This window comes from Daldinia loculata (assembly GCF_022478755.1).
Source record: "Daldinia loculata strain CBS 113971 unplaced genomic scaffold F4817scaffold_86, whole genome shotgun sequence".
Lineage (NCBI taxonomy): Eukaryota > Fungi > Ascomycota > Sordariomycetes > Xylariales > Hypoxylaceae > Daldinia > Daldinia loculata.
In genome coordinates, this window is record NW_026054940.1 from 29896 (window position 1) to 46402 (window position 16507).

A 16507-nucleotide genomic window follows, 5' to 3' on the forward strand; every position below is an offset into this window, starting at 1 on the left:
AATTGTTGTGGGGCGGACACGGATCTGATAAATATTTCTCGGACCGATACCGGCCTCGAAAGGTACAGGTACTAGACCTGGGTACATTAGGTATCTTTAAGGGTACATGATATAGTGTCGTCATCAGTGCCTACCTGTGTATCTTTTCTTTATATATTTTAGCTCTTATCTTATTAACAAAATCCAGTCTGTTAATAGAATAGGTTAATAAATTATAATTAATTGTATGGTTTAACACCATAACTTGGAACTAGCTAACATCACTCTAGGAGTAGTTGATCCGTATTAACATTGTGGAATCCTTTAAGTTAACATGATAATTGGCATACGCATATGATCAACATAGCAAGTCCTCTCTACCTTAGCTTAGGTAGTTTAGCACGATTTCAGTCTTCCATAATACTGACTCGTATGTTAATGATCTATCTTATTGGAATTATTATTGTTTCGAATGCACATGTTCTCAGTTTCGTAGATTCGACAATCTCTCTTATACCTCCGTTTAAATTATCTCACCCATACTCAATAAGAGAAAACGTATCTGTGCATCCCTATCTCATACTTAAAGCTATACATGTATATAAGCCAAGTACCTATACAAATTCGACAAAAATAATAATAGAAAAGACACTATTATGCCTTTTACCAAGTCCTTAAACCTGATAATCTATCATGTAAATTCTTTAATTGTTAAAGTGTTTTATTATGGTGTTACATAGCAAGTTCTTTGAACCAACATAAGTCTTTATAAAACATACTGTTAGCAAGTGCACCGATTAGGTTAAATACCTATTTTATAAGGTAAAAACTTACATAGGTAGATATTTTACTATTTGGATTTTATTCTATTAATTTTTTCGATAACGATCAAAGATAAGAATACTACCCAACAGGAGTTGATGGGACATCTATTGTTGACAACTAGTTAGATAAGTTACGTGTAAGCGTAATTCTGTTAGGAACTGATACATTATTCACAGCATTAAGATGATCGCTTCCAGTATCATCTGCATACGGCCTCTATATGTACCGAGCCAGTAGTTTGCAACCTAAATGGATATTCTTGCCGCACAAAGTATGGGGAGCATTGGAAGGCTTTAAGGGCCTTGTCTCTGCATTAATAGTCGCGATCTGTGAGGAACCGTCTAATTGCTACATAATATACTATAGGTATTGAGACAACCGTAACTGAAGCTGGACGAAAATAGCTGACGACATTAGGGGGGGGTCCTTTCTGTAAGCTATGTTCTAAAGGTTAAGTTCTTTGGTATTAATGGTGATTTTTATTGTCATAAAATGTCTCCTCTTTACCATACACATTTCACCTTCATTATAGCTGCAATACTCTGATGGATGTCACTTACTCCTAAAATCACTGCTCAGTTATCAAGATTCTAGATAAGACGCCTAGAACAGAGGATACTTTCAGTATGCATAGGTAGGTATCTAGGTAGCTACTGGCTTCCATGGCTTAAGCTTAGGGTTACTAATAGAACAACAAAGTTGTTTCCACCCCTTATAGGTCCGCCTCGTGTTAGTTGTACTTACCAAAATTGATGGATACCTAAGGGAGTAAGCTATCTAGAGTTTGGAGGAAAATAAAACATTATTCATATGGCCAAAGGGAAGGTAAAGCCTCGAATATTAAAGTAATTACCAAAGCTTCCAAGGATATCGGCTTGAGTGCCAAGGTAATTTAGAATGATCGATATTGCAAAGCTACCTACCAATACCAAATCGAATCAAGATCCAACATTCCAAAATGAATATAGTTTTGGCTATTTATATCATATTAAGACCGATGTCCTTATCGTGATATCGCCATGTGTGCGGTATACGACTGCCTGCTAACTCAAATTCGACTAGTGACCTGCGACGACAACCTTGGTGATAGCGGTACCATAATTTATCTCATATCTTACCTATACAAGGCCTGCGCAACGTAAAATCCTCTGTAAACCATTAAATCTACAACCTCATGCAATATAACTTCTTTTGATTTATTATCATTATCATAGCTTCATACATTTCATGATGCCTGGCCCAGACTTGTCCCTCCCGCCCAAACCGCCGGTGCCTAACTTCAACTCTCCAGTTAGTTCAAGTGTTCCTCGGAAGCCTTTGACGGCATCCCAACCTCAGTACTCGACACCTTCAAGATCGGCAGTAAGTTTCGACTCTCGGAATCCTACGCGATACTTGGTCCCTGTGCCATTTCCTACTCCAGAAACTTATCGGCTGTCTCCATCCCCAAGCCTTTCGAATCAAACCCCTCTTAGCTTCACACCACTTCAAGGTCTCCCTTCGCCATCGGTACTTCCGTTAGGCGGGGTCACTGCCTTGCGTAACATAACCCCATCGCCTCAATTTCAGTCGCCTACAAATGGCGCTGTTGCCCAGCGACGACGTCAGAGAAAGCGCGACCCGAGGATGCTTCCTTCTGCACGCTCGCCATCTGATCGTTCGCCACGTCCACGTCCTACGGGGAAACCCCCTCCATGGAGAACCAATCGACGTAGGGCTTACGTGAATCCGAATCCGTTCCAAACCCCAGAGCAAACTCGTACGCCTCTAGAAAATATGTCCGAGTATCATAAATCACCCGATGAACCCATACGGTCAACAAATTTACAAGATCATGCGGATAGAATATCCCTTCTAAGAGCAGAAGACACCGAAGCCGTAAATGCTACACAGGTATATAACATACCCACCACTTTTCAATAAGTCCAACGGCAAACTGAACCGCAGTATTAACTTGAGCAGCAGCAGGAATCTTCCCGGAGCGGCACCGACCCCATCCGTCAATTATTTGACTTGTATCTAGACAATGGCGTGAACTACCTCAACGACGAGGAGCAGGAATTGCTATGCAGGTACATTGATCCCGGGAAGGAAGACCAGCGAGACCTGGTGTACCGCGTGACAGAGCAGATCCTCTGGTATAACCGCAAACCTTCACTCACGTATAGACTCGCAAATTGGATCTATACCCGAGACAGTAACCACGAAGTCATTTTTAGGTTGCTTTGCGAACGCTTAAACCTGCCAGACCCCGAAGAGGGAAAAGCGATGATGTCTCTAGAAGAAGTCAACGAGCTCATGGACTGTCAGATTGCCGTTGATGCTTATAAAAAATGGCGGGAGGAAGAAAAGAATCCGGAAGAACAAAAGGGCGGGAAAGAACACGAGTTTCGTCTTGACTTCCTTCGTCGCTGAGGATTATGGCGTGGTAGAAGATACTCTCTATCACCGCCGGTCCGCTATCAGTAGGGGTACGATCCCATTCAAACAAAGAACCAAGGATGCTCATTACGTAGGGAAGTTCGTACATTATAGCTAAAACACAATACTGAGGAATCATGGTGGAGAAAGAACGGTAGCCTTCGAAACTTAGCCAACCAAATGATGAGGAATGAATAAAGAATGATTCACGACGAGGATGGATGGCAACACGAGTTTGTTCGTGCTTTACCGATAATATTACACCGATTCTCCTTCGCAGATGGCAAAGACCTGCCATCGTGGCAGAGGGCTCGCAAATCGGTAACAAGGTTACCTAGATTTGAGGGTCTCTAGCCTAAGACAGTCATAGATCGAGTATTACCTCAGTAAATTAGCATCCATATTAATACTACAAGTAATGATATAGCAAGTCAACTTTTATATTTAGTATTGTGTGCTGATGTTGCTTTTTACTAACCCTAACACATCCTAACTATAGAGCCAGTAGAAGAGAGAAGAGCAGCGAAAGTTTACTCCCTGCCAAGAGGCTTTGGCTCCGGCACGTAATCCATAGTACCACCAACGCTCAACATCCACAGTTGGCCAGGAGTTTCAGGTACTTCGGCTCCGTAGAGGAAGTTGTTAGGGAATCCCACATCAAATGGAATCGCAGCCTCAATCTCCTTAATATCCTCCGTAGACAGTTTAATATTCAGGGCATCGATGTTTCCCTTCAGGTGGTCGATAGTACGGCAACCAACGATGGGAAATACGTAGGGCGTCTTGCTGAAAACATAGGCCTGAGCAATACTTGTGATGAGAGTGTTCTTTCGCTTGGCAACCGCTTCAAGCACCTTGCTGACTTTGATGTCATCCTCGGTAGCTTGGACTTTGCGGCCGGCGTCACTTTTGCGTTGCTCCTCGGTCTTGAACTTCCCGCTCCCTAGAGCTCCCCAGGGAGCAATACCCATACCCTCGGAACGGCACATGGGAATGATCTCGCGCTCGAAATCCCGCTGTGCCGCACTCCATTTACCCTGGTACACGCTGAACTGCCGGAGGCCGTTTTGGCGGGCATACTCGTTGGCTTTGCTAACAACCCAAGCGGGCGTGTCGCTCACGGCTAGGTGAAGCACTTTGCCGGCTGCGACGAGATGGTTGAGCGATTGCATCACCTCGGGGATACTGGTAGAAAAGTCCCACCAATGTACGTAAAGCTAAAAATTTCATGTTAATTATGCAGAGCAGGAAATCAGGGTGAGTAGCGGCGGACTAACCAAATCGATATAGCTGGTCTGTAGTTTTTCCAAGCTGGCATGGACCGAAACGTGCAGGCTCTTAGAACCATTGCCAGTGAAATTGATCATAATCTCCCCCTTACCACGCGGCCCGGCGTGGAAGTTAATCGAATACTTGGTTGCGATGACCATTTGGTCTCGGTTACCACGTTTCTTCATCCATGCCCCAATGCGTTTCTCTGACTCCTCGAACTGGTAGTTATTTGACGTATCGATGAAGTTGCCCCCCTGATTATAGTAATAATCGAGGATGTCTTCGGTGGTTTTCTCGTCACATTCACCCACTAAGAATTACGGTGTTAATAAATATTACTCCCGTGAAACATGTGAATAGAAGAGTCTTGATCGTTACAATAAGGTGAGTGTTATCACTTACTAAAATCCTTCCAAGCATTCCCGAAGTTCATAGCACCCAGACATAGGGGGCTGACCCGGATCGATGCCGTAGGGGAAAGCAAGCGGTAGCGAGCTAGAGGGGATTGGGGTGCTGGTGCTGTTGGTAGTGCTATGTGTGCAGACATTTTCTATGATTTATAACGCCAGTTGATGGTTGTACGGGTATTAATAGGGGGTGTCTGTGCTCTGAACAATTCATTATGGATGTGGTAACTACCTAAGTAATCACCCACGTAGGAACAGCCAGGAGAGGTTGCTATCTTATAAAGAGAATTGAAATGAAGCTTATTAATCCAAAAGCCGATATTTTCTTCGGTGATGTACGCCAATGTCACATAACACGAGGGGTCGGGGTAGAATATGCAAGGTCTAGATCTAGACGCAAGGATACTATACCTAGGTACATAACTCACCTCACGCTTGGATCTACATACGTATGATATTTCTGTAATGACTGTTTGATAAGAATTCATTCGCTGACCTTGAATTATACTTCGTATAGTACCCATGTCCCTGGTGCTAAGTCCGGTCAAAATCCGCAGCTTACCAAGACGATGATTGATAATACTGATGTTCTTTTGCTGATCATTAAAATTACGGATTTAACATGTACTTTTCATAATCCCAACGTAGCAGAATTATACATATCTGCCGGACAGTATTCCCTCCGATTTTATGTGTTGGGTCCGGACTTATGCTAGTCTCCGGAGTGGAATACAGGTTACGCTTCTGACTGCAGGGTGTATATCTGAAGTTTGGTACGTTGCTGCCAGCCGCCACGAGGTTGTCCATAGCTTCGGTTCTAATAAATACATGGATATGTTTCTTTCAAAGTTCTACTTATGTACGTCGGTACCCACAAACTAAATAGAGTCAGCTAGAAGTTGTTGGTTGGCCTCCTTTTACCTAACACCGACAAGAACATCGGTGATAGATCAACATGACAAACGAAAGAAATAGAATAGTTAACTAATAGTAGCAATTTCTCACTACGGCAGGGGCTCTCTATGCTTTTGGTATTATTGATAGATAGCTGAGCCATTTTAGAACCTATCTCATGCCTTCTCTTATAAATATAGCTACCAGAAGTTTCGCTCTAGGATCACTAAGGTAACTAGAGCAGAGGGGTTTGAGGATAAGGATATTAGTAATACAGTTTTATATAGGTAGATCTATCCATTGTTATTCTTATAAAAACAGTGTTAATATCTTATATCTCGCTCGGATCATAAGCATAACCATGTTCTCGATGCCCATATCTCTCGAAAAAAAGAAAAGTTCAGTGTAAGCCACTATAGCTTCCTTATCAAGCGTCCTTTTTTTATCCATCAGACAATAATATCATCACTGGCATCATATAGATAGGTAGGTAAGTTGCTCGTGCTATGGAGTCTTGGGTGGGAGCACGGTTCCATCCACTTAAAGTAATCAACCATATATAGTTACATCCGCTTTATCTGCTATAACAACATTAATAATACATACGGAAATCCCCTCTTGCTGGACGACATGCATCTCATTGAGTCATAGGCACTATATATCGGACTTAGGTGATTGGAATCCTGTATACCCGTATTACAGGAAAACGCATCCATAAATCTACATTCAAGTTCAACTAATTTAGCCTTTAAAATCTATTTATCTATTCTCTAATTTTCAAAGAGTGATGCTATTTGTAGATTACCGTGCCGGTCCTACAACGTAGATTACCCCACAAAACAGGTACATACAAATATTGACTAAAATTATTATAAATTAACATCAACAATTCTACCTTACTGCACTTACAAAAGTTCAATATTTTTCAATAATAACAATAGATATTTACAAATCTTTTGACATATTTGAATTGCTTACATTTAAACTAATTGATTGATACTAAATTTGAAAAAATGCGACCGTGTTTCATAGTACAATTGAAAAAGTAATCTACGAATAAAAGGTACTAATCTGCGAATAGTGGCATATAATCTACGGATAAGGCCAACTAATCTTATATTTCTCGGCCACAGCAACATATTTAACAATAGTTACTTATATCAATTAAATCAGCTTAATAATGCCAATCTAATAATGTTACAATTGTGTAATAATACTGTATTTTAGTGAAGATATTAAGGAGTGACAAAAAATAGGTAATAGTTTGGCCTAGCAGGCCTGGCAGGCCTGGCGGACCTGGTCAGGTGACCTACCTTGTAAGGAACGTTCCCACGATTTTAATACATACATTGATACATCAATTAGATCAATTAAATCAATTAGATCAATTAGATCAATTAGATTAATAAGAATATTGTCAATATAAAATTAGCATACATCGGCCGCATTCTGAGAAGGTTACGAAACAGAATGGGGCCATGTCATTTTACTAATAATTTTGGTTGCCAGTTACTTACACCTGTTCTGTGGGGTAATCTACGTGGAAGGGCTGTCATGGTAATCTACAAATAGCATCACTCTTTTCAAAATGTCTTCTCCAGTTTGGCTTATCACAGGCGCCTCAAATGGCCTAGGCCTCTCGTTCAGCCTTCGTGCCCTGAAGGCTGGTCACAAGGTCATCGGTGCGATGCGCAACCCAACACGGGCTGCTGCTGCCGTCGAGGCCATCGAGAGTAGAGGAGGGAAGGTAGTGCAAATAGACATGACGGAGTCTCAAATTAGCATCCACGAGAAAGTGAAGGCAGCTGAGAAGATTTATGGTAAAATCGACATTCTAGTAAATAACGCCGGGTACTCGCTCCTGGGACCACTATCGGAATTTACGTACGTCTTCTACCATTAATGGTCTTGGATATGCTACGCATTGTGCTTACCAACCATTCTTAGCGAGAAAGAAGTCAATACTCAAATGCAGACGAACTTCTACGGTCCAATCTATGCTATCCAGGTCAGTCCTTACGACGATACCATTCTATAGTCGGCTCAGTCTTGTATTAATGACGTTCCAATCGTCCCAAGCCTTAGATATATATTTCTGCAAAAGGGGGGTAAGCAGAAGAAAATAATCACTAACTCTGTGTAAAGGCCGTTCTTCCCGGGATGAGAGACAGTAAATCCGGGACCATCGTCAATATTAGTAGCATAGCTGGCCAAGATGGTCTTCCAACATGCTCACTATATGCCGGTAGCAAGTTCGCTCTCGAAGGGCTTAGCGAGTCTCTAGCGCGCGAGGTTGCAGAATGGGGTATCGATGTGCTAATAGTAGAGCCTGGCGCATTCCGGACAAACTTCCTGAAAGCCTTAGTCGCGAACGAAAAGGGCCTTCCCGAGCATGAAAAAGATACCCCTGTTGGAAAGACCATGCAGCGTTTTCACGAGGTTGCGGAAACTCAGAGGGGAGACCCAGATAAGTTGGCTGACCGCGTCTTTGAGGTAGTGACGGGTGAAGGAGAAGCAGGTGCGCTGAAGGGAAAGATCCTAAGGTTGCCGTTAGGGAAGGACTGTTTGGCACGATTCGACGCCAAGATTGCAAAGTTAAAGAGCGACGTGGAAGCATCTCGGGCAGTAGCTGAGACTACGGATTTATAAGGTTTGGGGTAATTGCATGAAACCTGGATGTACCTACCTAAGGTAGCTATCGAAGCTACCTTGGAGCCTATTTCAACATTGTTTCTTTCCTATATCATGTAAATCTATTAGCAGCACTTGCCGCAATAGTTAAACCTTACAGGTGGTTCCTAACTCTATAGATACCTCCTGACCGCATTCCAGTTAGATCTTGCCATAGTTATGAGGTTGGTTCTAAACTCTATCTGCATGGGTTGTTTGTTTTGTCTCGGCACGTCTCGACTTTACTTTTTCTTCCTCTTCTCATCAACTTCCATCCTGTCAGGATTCTAGATGAGACATTTATTTCAAATGATATTTTCAGTATGTATAGCCATAGGCTCCCATGGCCAGCTCAGAGTTCCTCGCGGAACAACAAAGGTATTTCCACGCTTCTTGCTCCACCCCATTATACTGTTTTCCCGCTGAGTCGAAAGCAGGACACACATCCCCCACGCTGTCACTGGAAAGAGAATTGCAGGAGGGGGATTTAGGGTCCCCTACTGCTGCCTCTAGCCAGAGGACAGCAAATATTGCAAGCCATAACCCAACTCGTTAGGAGCCGCCGGCATTGGACACTTCGGGACGAACACGACTCCCAGAGGGGGAAGTCGAAGAAGAAGGTCCAAAGTCACGACCTAAGCAACTTCGCCTATTTCCAGAGTCTTCCAAGCTCTGCACAAACAATCCTTTTCGACTCCGGTTGCTATTTACCTTCCACCGACGACCAGCATGCTACCGTAGTTCCTACTAAAAGAGCCCGCTCCAATTCGGACTCTTTCCGAGAAGACTTGCGCCAAAACCTCGACGACAACCATCAGTAGTACTGCGGAGGTTCAACGTGGCCGGAGCCAATTGGTAACAGCTGGAGGAAAAAAGAGGGCATACATTGATCAATTTGTCAAGCTTATCAATTCATGCCTCAGTTGGAATGACAAACTCTTGGAAGCTTCTAATGGAGATGAGAAAGGTGGGAGCTTTGGGGAAGCAGATAAGGAGGGCGGGCAAGGGGTAGGAGGGCTACACTATCGTTAATGTTTTGGTTATACAACAGCGTTTTGAAGTTTCGGTTACTCAATAGCTGTCGCAGATCTAGCCTTATAGACTTAACTCATGTATTATATAGGTGATCTCTCAACTGTATGTAGCGAAACACGGGCTCAGATCTTAATCAATACTGTTACACGCACTTAAATCTTTGGCATCCACATATAACTGCTCGTATCCTGTACCTCAAAATAGAGGTTTGGAGTTCATTATTATTCACATTCATTAATTAGGTATTCACCTTGAAGTTGCTTTGCATATATTCGCAGCCCCTTTCTACCAGCTTTCCCAATTAGTAAGCACGTTCTCTTTTCGCCCAGCCCGGGCTATCCACGAGCTCGACCTTCTCCCTTCCTGTCCACACTGGCGTTCCAGCCACAAGCTCGAGTCCAGGGATCTTCGCACCACCTTGTTCGAGAGCCCATAGCGAAATACCGACATAGTTCGTGCCGTTATAATTCAGGATTCCTTCCGGTACGGGGAATACCGTTTGAGGACCGACGTTGCTGCTTAGCTTGCCGTATTGCCAACCGTTAACGTACAGTTGAGCCCGATAGATGCCGGACGCGGAAGTGTCGTTGGAAAACGAGAATGCTAGTGGGATGTCCCATTCGTCGGAAGGCAAGTTAAGGTCGAAGGAGGTCGCGTAGAAGGCAATACCCGGCAAGCCGATACCTTCTAGCGGGGAGTGGGATACCCATGATTCTGTCGGCGCGCCTGGGAGATGGTATCCTTGGCGCTCGACGAACAAGCCACCTTCATTTAGTGGACCGCGCACGCGGTCTAGGTAGTCTTCACCACCAAGATTTCCCGTTAGCTTCCAGCTGATGGGTGTGTTAGTCGCCTTGGACGTCTCCAACCTCCACCCCAAGATTCCACGAGGCTGCTTCATTTCGTCGGCAACGATCCAGTTCTCGCTTAGGCCCATATTCTCTACGACGACGGTAAAAACGTGCTCCGTCCCGGCTTCAAGCCCAGCACCGGTGACGTCATATTTGCCTTGATAGCTTGCGTTTGCTGGATTTCCGCCAAAAGACGAGAGAAGGTGGTCGTCAAGCCATACTGATACAGCAAAACCGCTCCCTCCCTGGGTCCACAGGGAGAAGTTCCCTTCATTACCCGTGGCGTTGAAATGACCCCGGTACAGAAGCACTCCAGTATGGAATCCGTAATCGGAAGAGTAGGTCGAAACAGGGGCGAATAGGGGTTGGTAAGTGTTATCCGTAAACTTATGGTCCGCCTTCGTCCATAGCGAATCGTCGTATCCCTCCTGGATCTCTGGGAGCGAGTCGATGTACTTCCATTCGAGATCTGCCAGATCCGGGACGGTAAATGAAGGGCTGTTTACGGAAACGTTGGCGGTCACGGAAAAGTCTGATGACTCCGTCGAAGTTTCTACGTCATTAACGAAAAGCCTTGTCCCTGAGGTTCCCACAATTTCAACCGTCGTGGACGTGTTGAAGTCGGCTTTGATGTGTAGCTCATTGTTCTCTAGGGAGGCAGAACGCACGAGGTAGGGTCCATTGATGACCACCTTATCGCTTGTGTCCTCAATATCAGTAAGCCAATAGTTATATGCCGCGTTGCGATCTGAAGATTAGGTAGTTGGTTAGCATTGGAAATTAGTTGCGGGAGGGTAGACTAACTGAGTAGATAAACCAAGAGGTTGTCACCGATATGAAGGACGGATCGCTCCTTAGGGGTCGCCCAATCCACAGTCAAAAAGCTAGAGTTGCTACTCGTTACGCTGTATGATTGGTCACCTTCGATCTTGTTAACTTGACTATTCGATGGCGCTTCAATTGCGAATTCATTGTGCTCGTTAGGTCCAGCATAAAGGATAAGAACCGTCTGGTTTCCTTGCTTCAGATGCGTAAAAACATCGGCAGTGGAGTAAAGCAGTCGAGTGCCTTGAACATCGTAGTCGGTAACTATTATTTTTGAGTCTCGGCCGTTGAGACTGAGGGATTGGTTTGTCCGAGGAATCGTAAGTGTCCCTTGGGACGTCGGTAGTTTGACCTTGTACTGTGTCGATTCAAAACTCGAGTAGTTGGTATGTCTCACCACGAAGAACGAAGCATCATCTGTGCTGTTTGCTAGTATCGGCGTAACAGTGATGTCAGGGTTATCGCTGTAGACGTTATTCGAACTACTACCCGGTGTTGCCGTAAGATAGCCGGGGCTAGACTGTAGGAACGTCGCCTGTAACTTTAGTTCCGAGTACTTCTCCCGTGTAATGGTTCGGTCCTCCTTGATGACACTTCCGTAGTCGTACGAAGTGTATCCGCCAGGGTGTCCGAGGTTACCCCAATTAGTCCCACCGAAGATCATGTAGAGATTATTTATCGTCACGCCCTGTATATGTTAGCAATGCCGTACACTTGACATGGTCATATGACTCGAGGTTCTTCGTGCTTACCGCAGCATAGTTATTCTTGTAGAAGACTCTCTGGAACTCGTGATTCACAAGCGCACTGCACTATATAACTGTTAGTCGCGTGTTTGAAAATAGGAGTTTAACCAATTATTATACTCCTAAAGTAAGGAGCTAAGTTCGTTCGTTGGTGATGGTGTTTGAGAACCTACCTGCTCAAAACCCCAACCTCCCCAAGGATCAAATGAGCCGGCTTGAAATTCAACCTACACTGATATTAGCAAATGCAAACCAAAGAATACCCATGACGGTTCAATAAAGAGTGTCAGGGATAATAGCAAGGTATCTTATTATACATACTATGGAGTAAGGCGTCGTTGGACTCTGCTCTAGATGGTCGCTTCGATAGTTCGTGGGTAAATTTCCTTTAGGCCAAACCGTGGGATGTGCGCAGTCAAATCCCAAGGGATAACCATCGTGCCCATAGATGTCAACTTCACCTTCGCCGGTTCCCGGAGCGTTGTGGCCGAGGGGGCTGGCATCATTGTTGATAAAAGGAACAACTATCCCAGCATCCCGCGCCTGTTGAAGAACGTATTCCATATATGACCCGTCTGGGAAAGGGGTATAATCGCCAGCTCCCGAATACTCGTTCTCGGGTTGGAATAGAATTACCGGACCGCCATTTGTAATTTGAGCATCTGCAATTATCTTGCCGATATTTGACATGTAGTTATCCGTCGCATTAAGGAAGTCTGGTGCGGCACTCCTCAAAAGACCGCGAACCCGTTGTATCCAACCTGGAAACCCACCGCCGCTGACCTCGGCATTGATGTAAGGGCCAGGCCTAGCAATGAGATAAATCCCGACCTTTTGAGCGGCATCAAAGAACGGCTTCAAGTCAAAGACACCCTCCGCAGAGAAATCCCCGGGCTTCCCTTCCAAGAGAGCCCAGTCGATGTAGAACGAGATGCAATTGAAACCAAGCGCTTTAACTTTCTGTAAGACGTCGATCCACAAAGATGGCACTGGGAGTCTGAACGGATGGAACTCCCCACTGAAGATCAACACCCTCTCGCCATGGACAAAGAGCGAGTGCTCATCCCAAGTGACGATGTCTTGCGCGGCTTGTTGTTTCTCGGTAAAATCCCGTATTAACGTATCAGGACGCCCGCCGCTGCTAAGAGCATAGCTCAGCAGAGCTTGCGTTGCGACCAGAAACAGTGACGACCTCATTGCCAGTCCAATACCTCGCGCAGTCCCAAAGGAAATTTGGCAAGTGGGAGTAGGGCAATGGGATATTTCTATTAAAGATTAAATAATCCAACTAACTAGTTAGTCTATTTATGCAGTTTAAGTTACATTGCGGACGATGCGCCTAGGCTGATCTCGCCCGATATACACAAAGAAACCCCTAGGTTAGACCTTATGATGTAGGCCATGCTGCTATGTTGGGGTACGTGGGGTAAGATCAGCGCACGTTGCCGAAGATGGGGATCGCAAACTTCCATTTCCGGTGGACGAGCGAGAAAACAAGTAAGTTTGCTCACGGGCTAAAGAGGTGAGCGGCACAGCACAGCACACAAGAGCAAACCCGTAAGAGGGCCATCGGTGAGGAGGCTCGTACGGTGTATGTAAAGTACGGTAGCATCTCCACAATGAGAGAGTAACCCCCAACGTCGTAATGGCGAACGGAATAAATCCAACAGGTCCGCGAGTACGGCCACTATTATTCCATTACAAGGATCCTTCATTGCGCAATATGGCTTAGGTGACTCGACGGTTCGGCACATTGTGTACCGACATTGACGGCGAGTTACATAAGCTCAATGAGGTCAGATAATTTAATCATATGCTTGAATTTATTTTAGTTTTTTAGACTTGAATTTGTTAAATTGGTAAACGCTACATAACGCATGGCCCGTGTTGTTGTATTTGTGGGTTATAAATGCGAAGTTTAATTAAAGATTTAAAAAATATAATTGGTTAAAAAAAAATGTAATTAAAAAAATATAATAAAATAAACGAATTTTAAATCATTAATTTAAATTTGTTAAAATAAATAAAATCGATTTTATATTATAAATATTTTTATATTTTACTTTTTATTAATGGAAATTTTATATATACATTTATACATTATATTTTTTTACACGGTTAAACTTTTTAATTAATTACACAAACATTTAAATTAAATAACTTTTATTTTTTTTATTTAAATTTTATTTATATATTTTTTAACAAAAATTAATAATTTTTATCATTTATATTTACAAATAAATCGTTATTATACATTTTGTAAAAACGCGTTAAACATTAAACAATAATAAACTTTTATTAATATTAAAATAAAATTAATTTTATTTATTTTATTAATCGAAACTTTATATTATAAAATAAAATTAAATAATATAAAAACGATTTTATTATTTTATAAAAAACTTTAATTTAATTATAAAAGTTTATGTTTATATATATTAAACACGTTTTTTATTTTAAATGTTTTATTTAAAATTTTTATACCTTGTTTTTTTATTAATGTTATATAAATAATAATGTTAAAAAACTGTTAATTAAAAAAAATAATTAATAAAAAATATAAAATAATTATTTTAAAATTTATTAAATAAAAAATATTACATAATTATATAATTATATGTAAATAAAGTTAATATATAAATAAAAATTTAATTAAACCAAAAAATACATATTTTAAATTATTTATAAATAAATTAAAATTTTTTTAAAAAAAAAATTTAAAAATTTTAAAACTTTAAAAAATTATTAATAATTTTAATTATATTTTAAACTTTTTATAACTTTTATTATAAATAATTTTTTATTAATTTAAAAAAATCCGATATTTTAAAATAATACATATATTTTAAATTATTATTTATTTTATTATATATTAAAACTTTAAATTAAAATTTAATAAAACTTAAAAAAAACCTTTTATTACTTTTTTTTACCAATAATATTTTTTTTTTAATTATTTTTTTTTTACTATTATTATTTATTAAAAAAGAAATTAAATTAAAATATTTTTTTATATTAAACTTTACATTTTTAAAAGTTATTTCTTTTTTTCTTTAATTAAAAAAAAATTATAAAAAAATTTAAAAACTTTTTATTTTATAAACGCATAAATAAATTAATTTTTAATTAAAATCTTTTTAAAAAATATTTTTAAAATAAATATTAAAAGTGTTTTTTAATTTAATTTAATATTTTAAAACTACTTTTAATTTAAATTAATAATATAAATTTAACATATTTTAATAATAATTATACTTTTGTTTTATATAAATTATAAAATTATAAAATAATTATATAAAATATATTTAAAATTAACATTATTAATTTTATTATTACCAATTTATTTAATTAATTAATTTAATTGTATAAATAAATAAAAAAAACATATAAATTTTTTTAATTTTTTACACATTTAATAAATAAAAATTACAAGGATAATTAAAATTAACTTAATTAATAATATTAAATTTTATAAATAATATATAATATTATAATGTAAATATATTAAGTTAATATAACGGTTTTAATTAAATAAATCATTTAATTTAAATAATAAATTAAACAATTTAATTTAATATTTTTTTAAAAGATTTAAAAAATAATTATACGTTTTTTTAATAATAATAAAATATAATAAATAATAATTATTAAATTAAAAAATGTTGTTTAAAAGTAATATAAGGTTTTTTTAAATTTTTAAATTTAATAAAAATTTTAAAAGAATTTATTAAAAAAAGTAATAATTTAAGCTATTTAAAAAAAAAGTTAAATTAATAATTTTTTAGTTTAAAAATATATTAATTTAACGTATATAAATAAACGTTTTTAAAAATAATTAAAAAAACTTTAAATTTATATAAAAACTGTATTAATTAAATTTATTTTAAAATTAATAATTAATTAATTTATTTTTATAAATTTAATTTTATAAAATATTTAAAAAAAAATAACATTAAAACTTTTTTTTAATTAACCGTTTTAAAATTATTAATTAATAATAATAAAAGCATTTTTATTTAAATATTTTAACTTAAAAACTAAAATTAAAAGCATTTTATTAATATAAACGTTATAAAACGTTTAAGTTAAATAAATTTCGGAAAATGTTTATGTTTAATTTAAAAAAATATGTATTAAATCTTTTATTATATTAAAAAAAAATAAATAAAAATTAAAGTTATTTTATACATCGGCAAAAATTTTAAAAAAAAATTTAAAAGATTTTAACAATAATAATAATAATTAAAAATTATAAAATTTACTTTAAAAACTATTTTACGGGTTTTTATACTTAAAACTTAATAAATTTAAACGAGATTTAAAGTTTTAATATATAAATAATATTAAAAAACAATTATTATAAACGTTAAAAAAATTTATTAAATTTATTTTTATAATTATTAATTTAATATATTTAAATAAATTACTTATATATAACGGTAAAAATTTTGTTAAATTTCGAGTTTAATGGATAAAAGTTAAATTATATTTAAAAATTTATATAAAAAGTTTTTCCGAAAATTATGTTTATATTAATTAAGTAAAATTATTGTTTATAAATAAAGTTTAATTATAACATTAA

At 38.6% G+C, this 16507-nt stretch overlaps 4 protein-coding genes across 4 annotated transcripts; 2 read left to right on the forward strand and 2 right to left on the reverse strand.

Moving 5' to 3' along the window:
- Positions 1 to 2034: 2034 nt before the first annotated feature.
- Positions 2035 to 3219, forward strand: F4817DRAFT_320706 (uncharacterized protein; the record flags this gene model as incomplete). Its single annotated transcript, XM_049301213.1, has 2 exons — positions 2035 to 2697; positions 2767 to 3219. 2 exons carry the CDS (start codon positions 2035 to 2037, stop codon positions 3217 to 3219), a joined length of 1116 nt encoding a protein of 371 aa, XP_049154248.1.
- A 378-nt stretch (positions 3220 to 3597) lies between these two features.
- On the reverse strand, positions 3598 to 5177 carry F4817DRAFT_292930 (Aldo/keto reductase). The gene is made up of 3 exons (XM_049299706.1): positions 4900 to 5177; positions 4503 to 4807; positions 3598 to 4442 (listed from the first exon to the last, which is right to left on the reverse strand). Exons 1-3 carry the CDS (start codon positions 5042 to 5044, stop codon positions 3756 to 3758), a joined length of 1137 nt encoding a protein of 378 aa, XP_049154249.1. The 5' UTR covers positions 5045 to 5177; the 3' UTR covers positions 3598 to 3755.
- Positions 5178 to 7184: 2007 nt separating this feature from the next.
- Positions 7185 to 8619, forward strand: F4817DRAFT_292934 (NAD(P)-binding protein). The gene is made up of 3 exons (XM_049299707.1): positions 7185 to 7682; positions 7746 to 7806; positions 7944 to 8619. The coding sequence occupies exons 1-3, from the start codon at positions 7387 to 7389 to the stop codon at positions 8445 to 8447; spliced, it is 861 nt and encodes a 286-aa protein (XP_049154250.1). The 5' UTR covers positions 7185 to 7386; the 3' UTR covers positions 8448 to 8619.
- Positions 8620 to 9731: 1112 nt separating this feature from the next.
- Positions 9732 to 13280, reverse strand: F4817DRAFT_292947 (glycoside hydrolase family 35 protein). The gene is made up of 5 exons (XM_049299708.1): positions 12247 to 13280; positions 12099 to 12152; positions 11932 to 11991; positions 11159 to 11867; positions 9732 to 11102 (listed from the first exon to the last, which is right to left on the reverse strand). The coding sequence occupies exons 1-5, from the start codon at positions 13120 to 13122 to the stop codon at positions 9805 to 9807; spliced, it is 2997 nt and encodes a 998-aa protein (XP_049154251.1). The 5' UTR covers positions 13123 to 13280; the 3' UTR covers positions 9732 to 9804.
- Positions 13281 to 16507: the final 3227 nt, after the last annotated feature.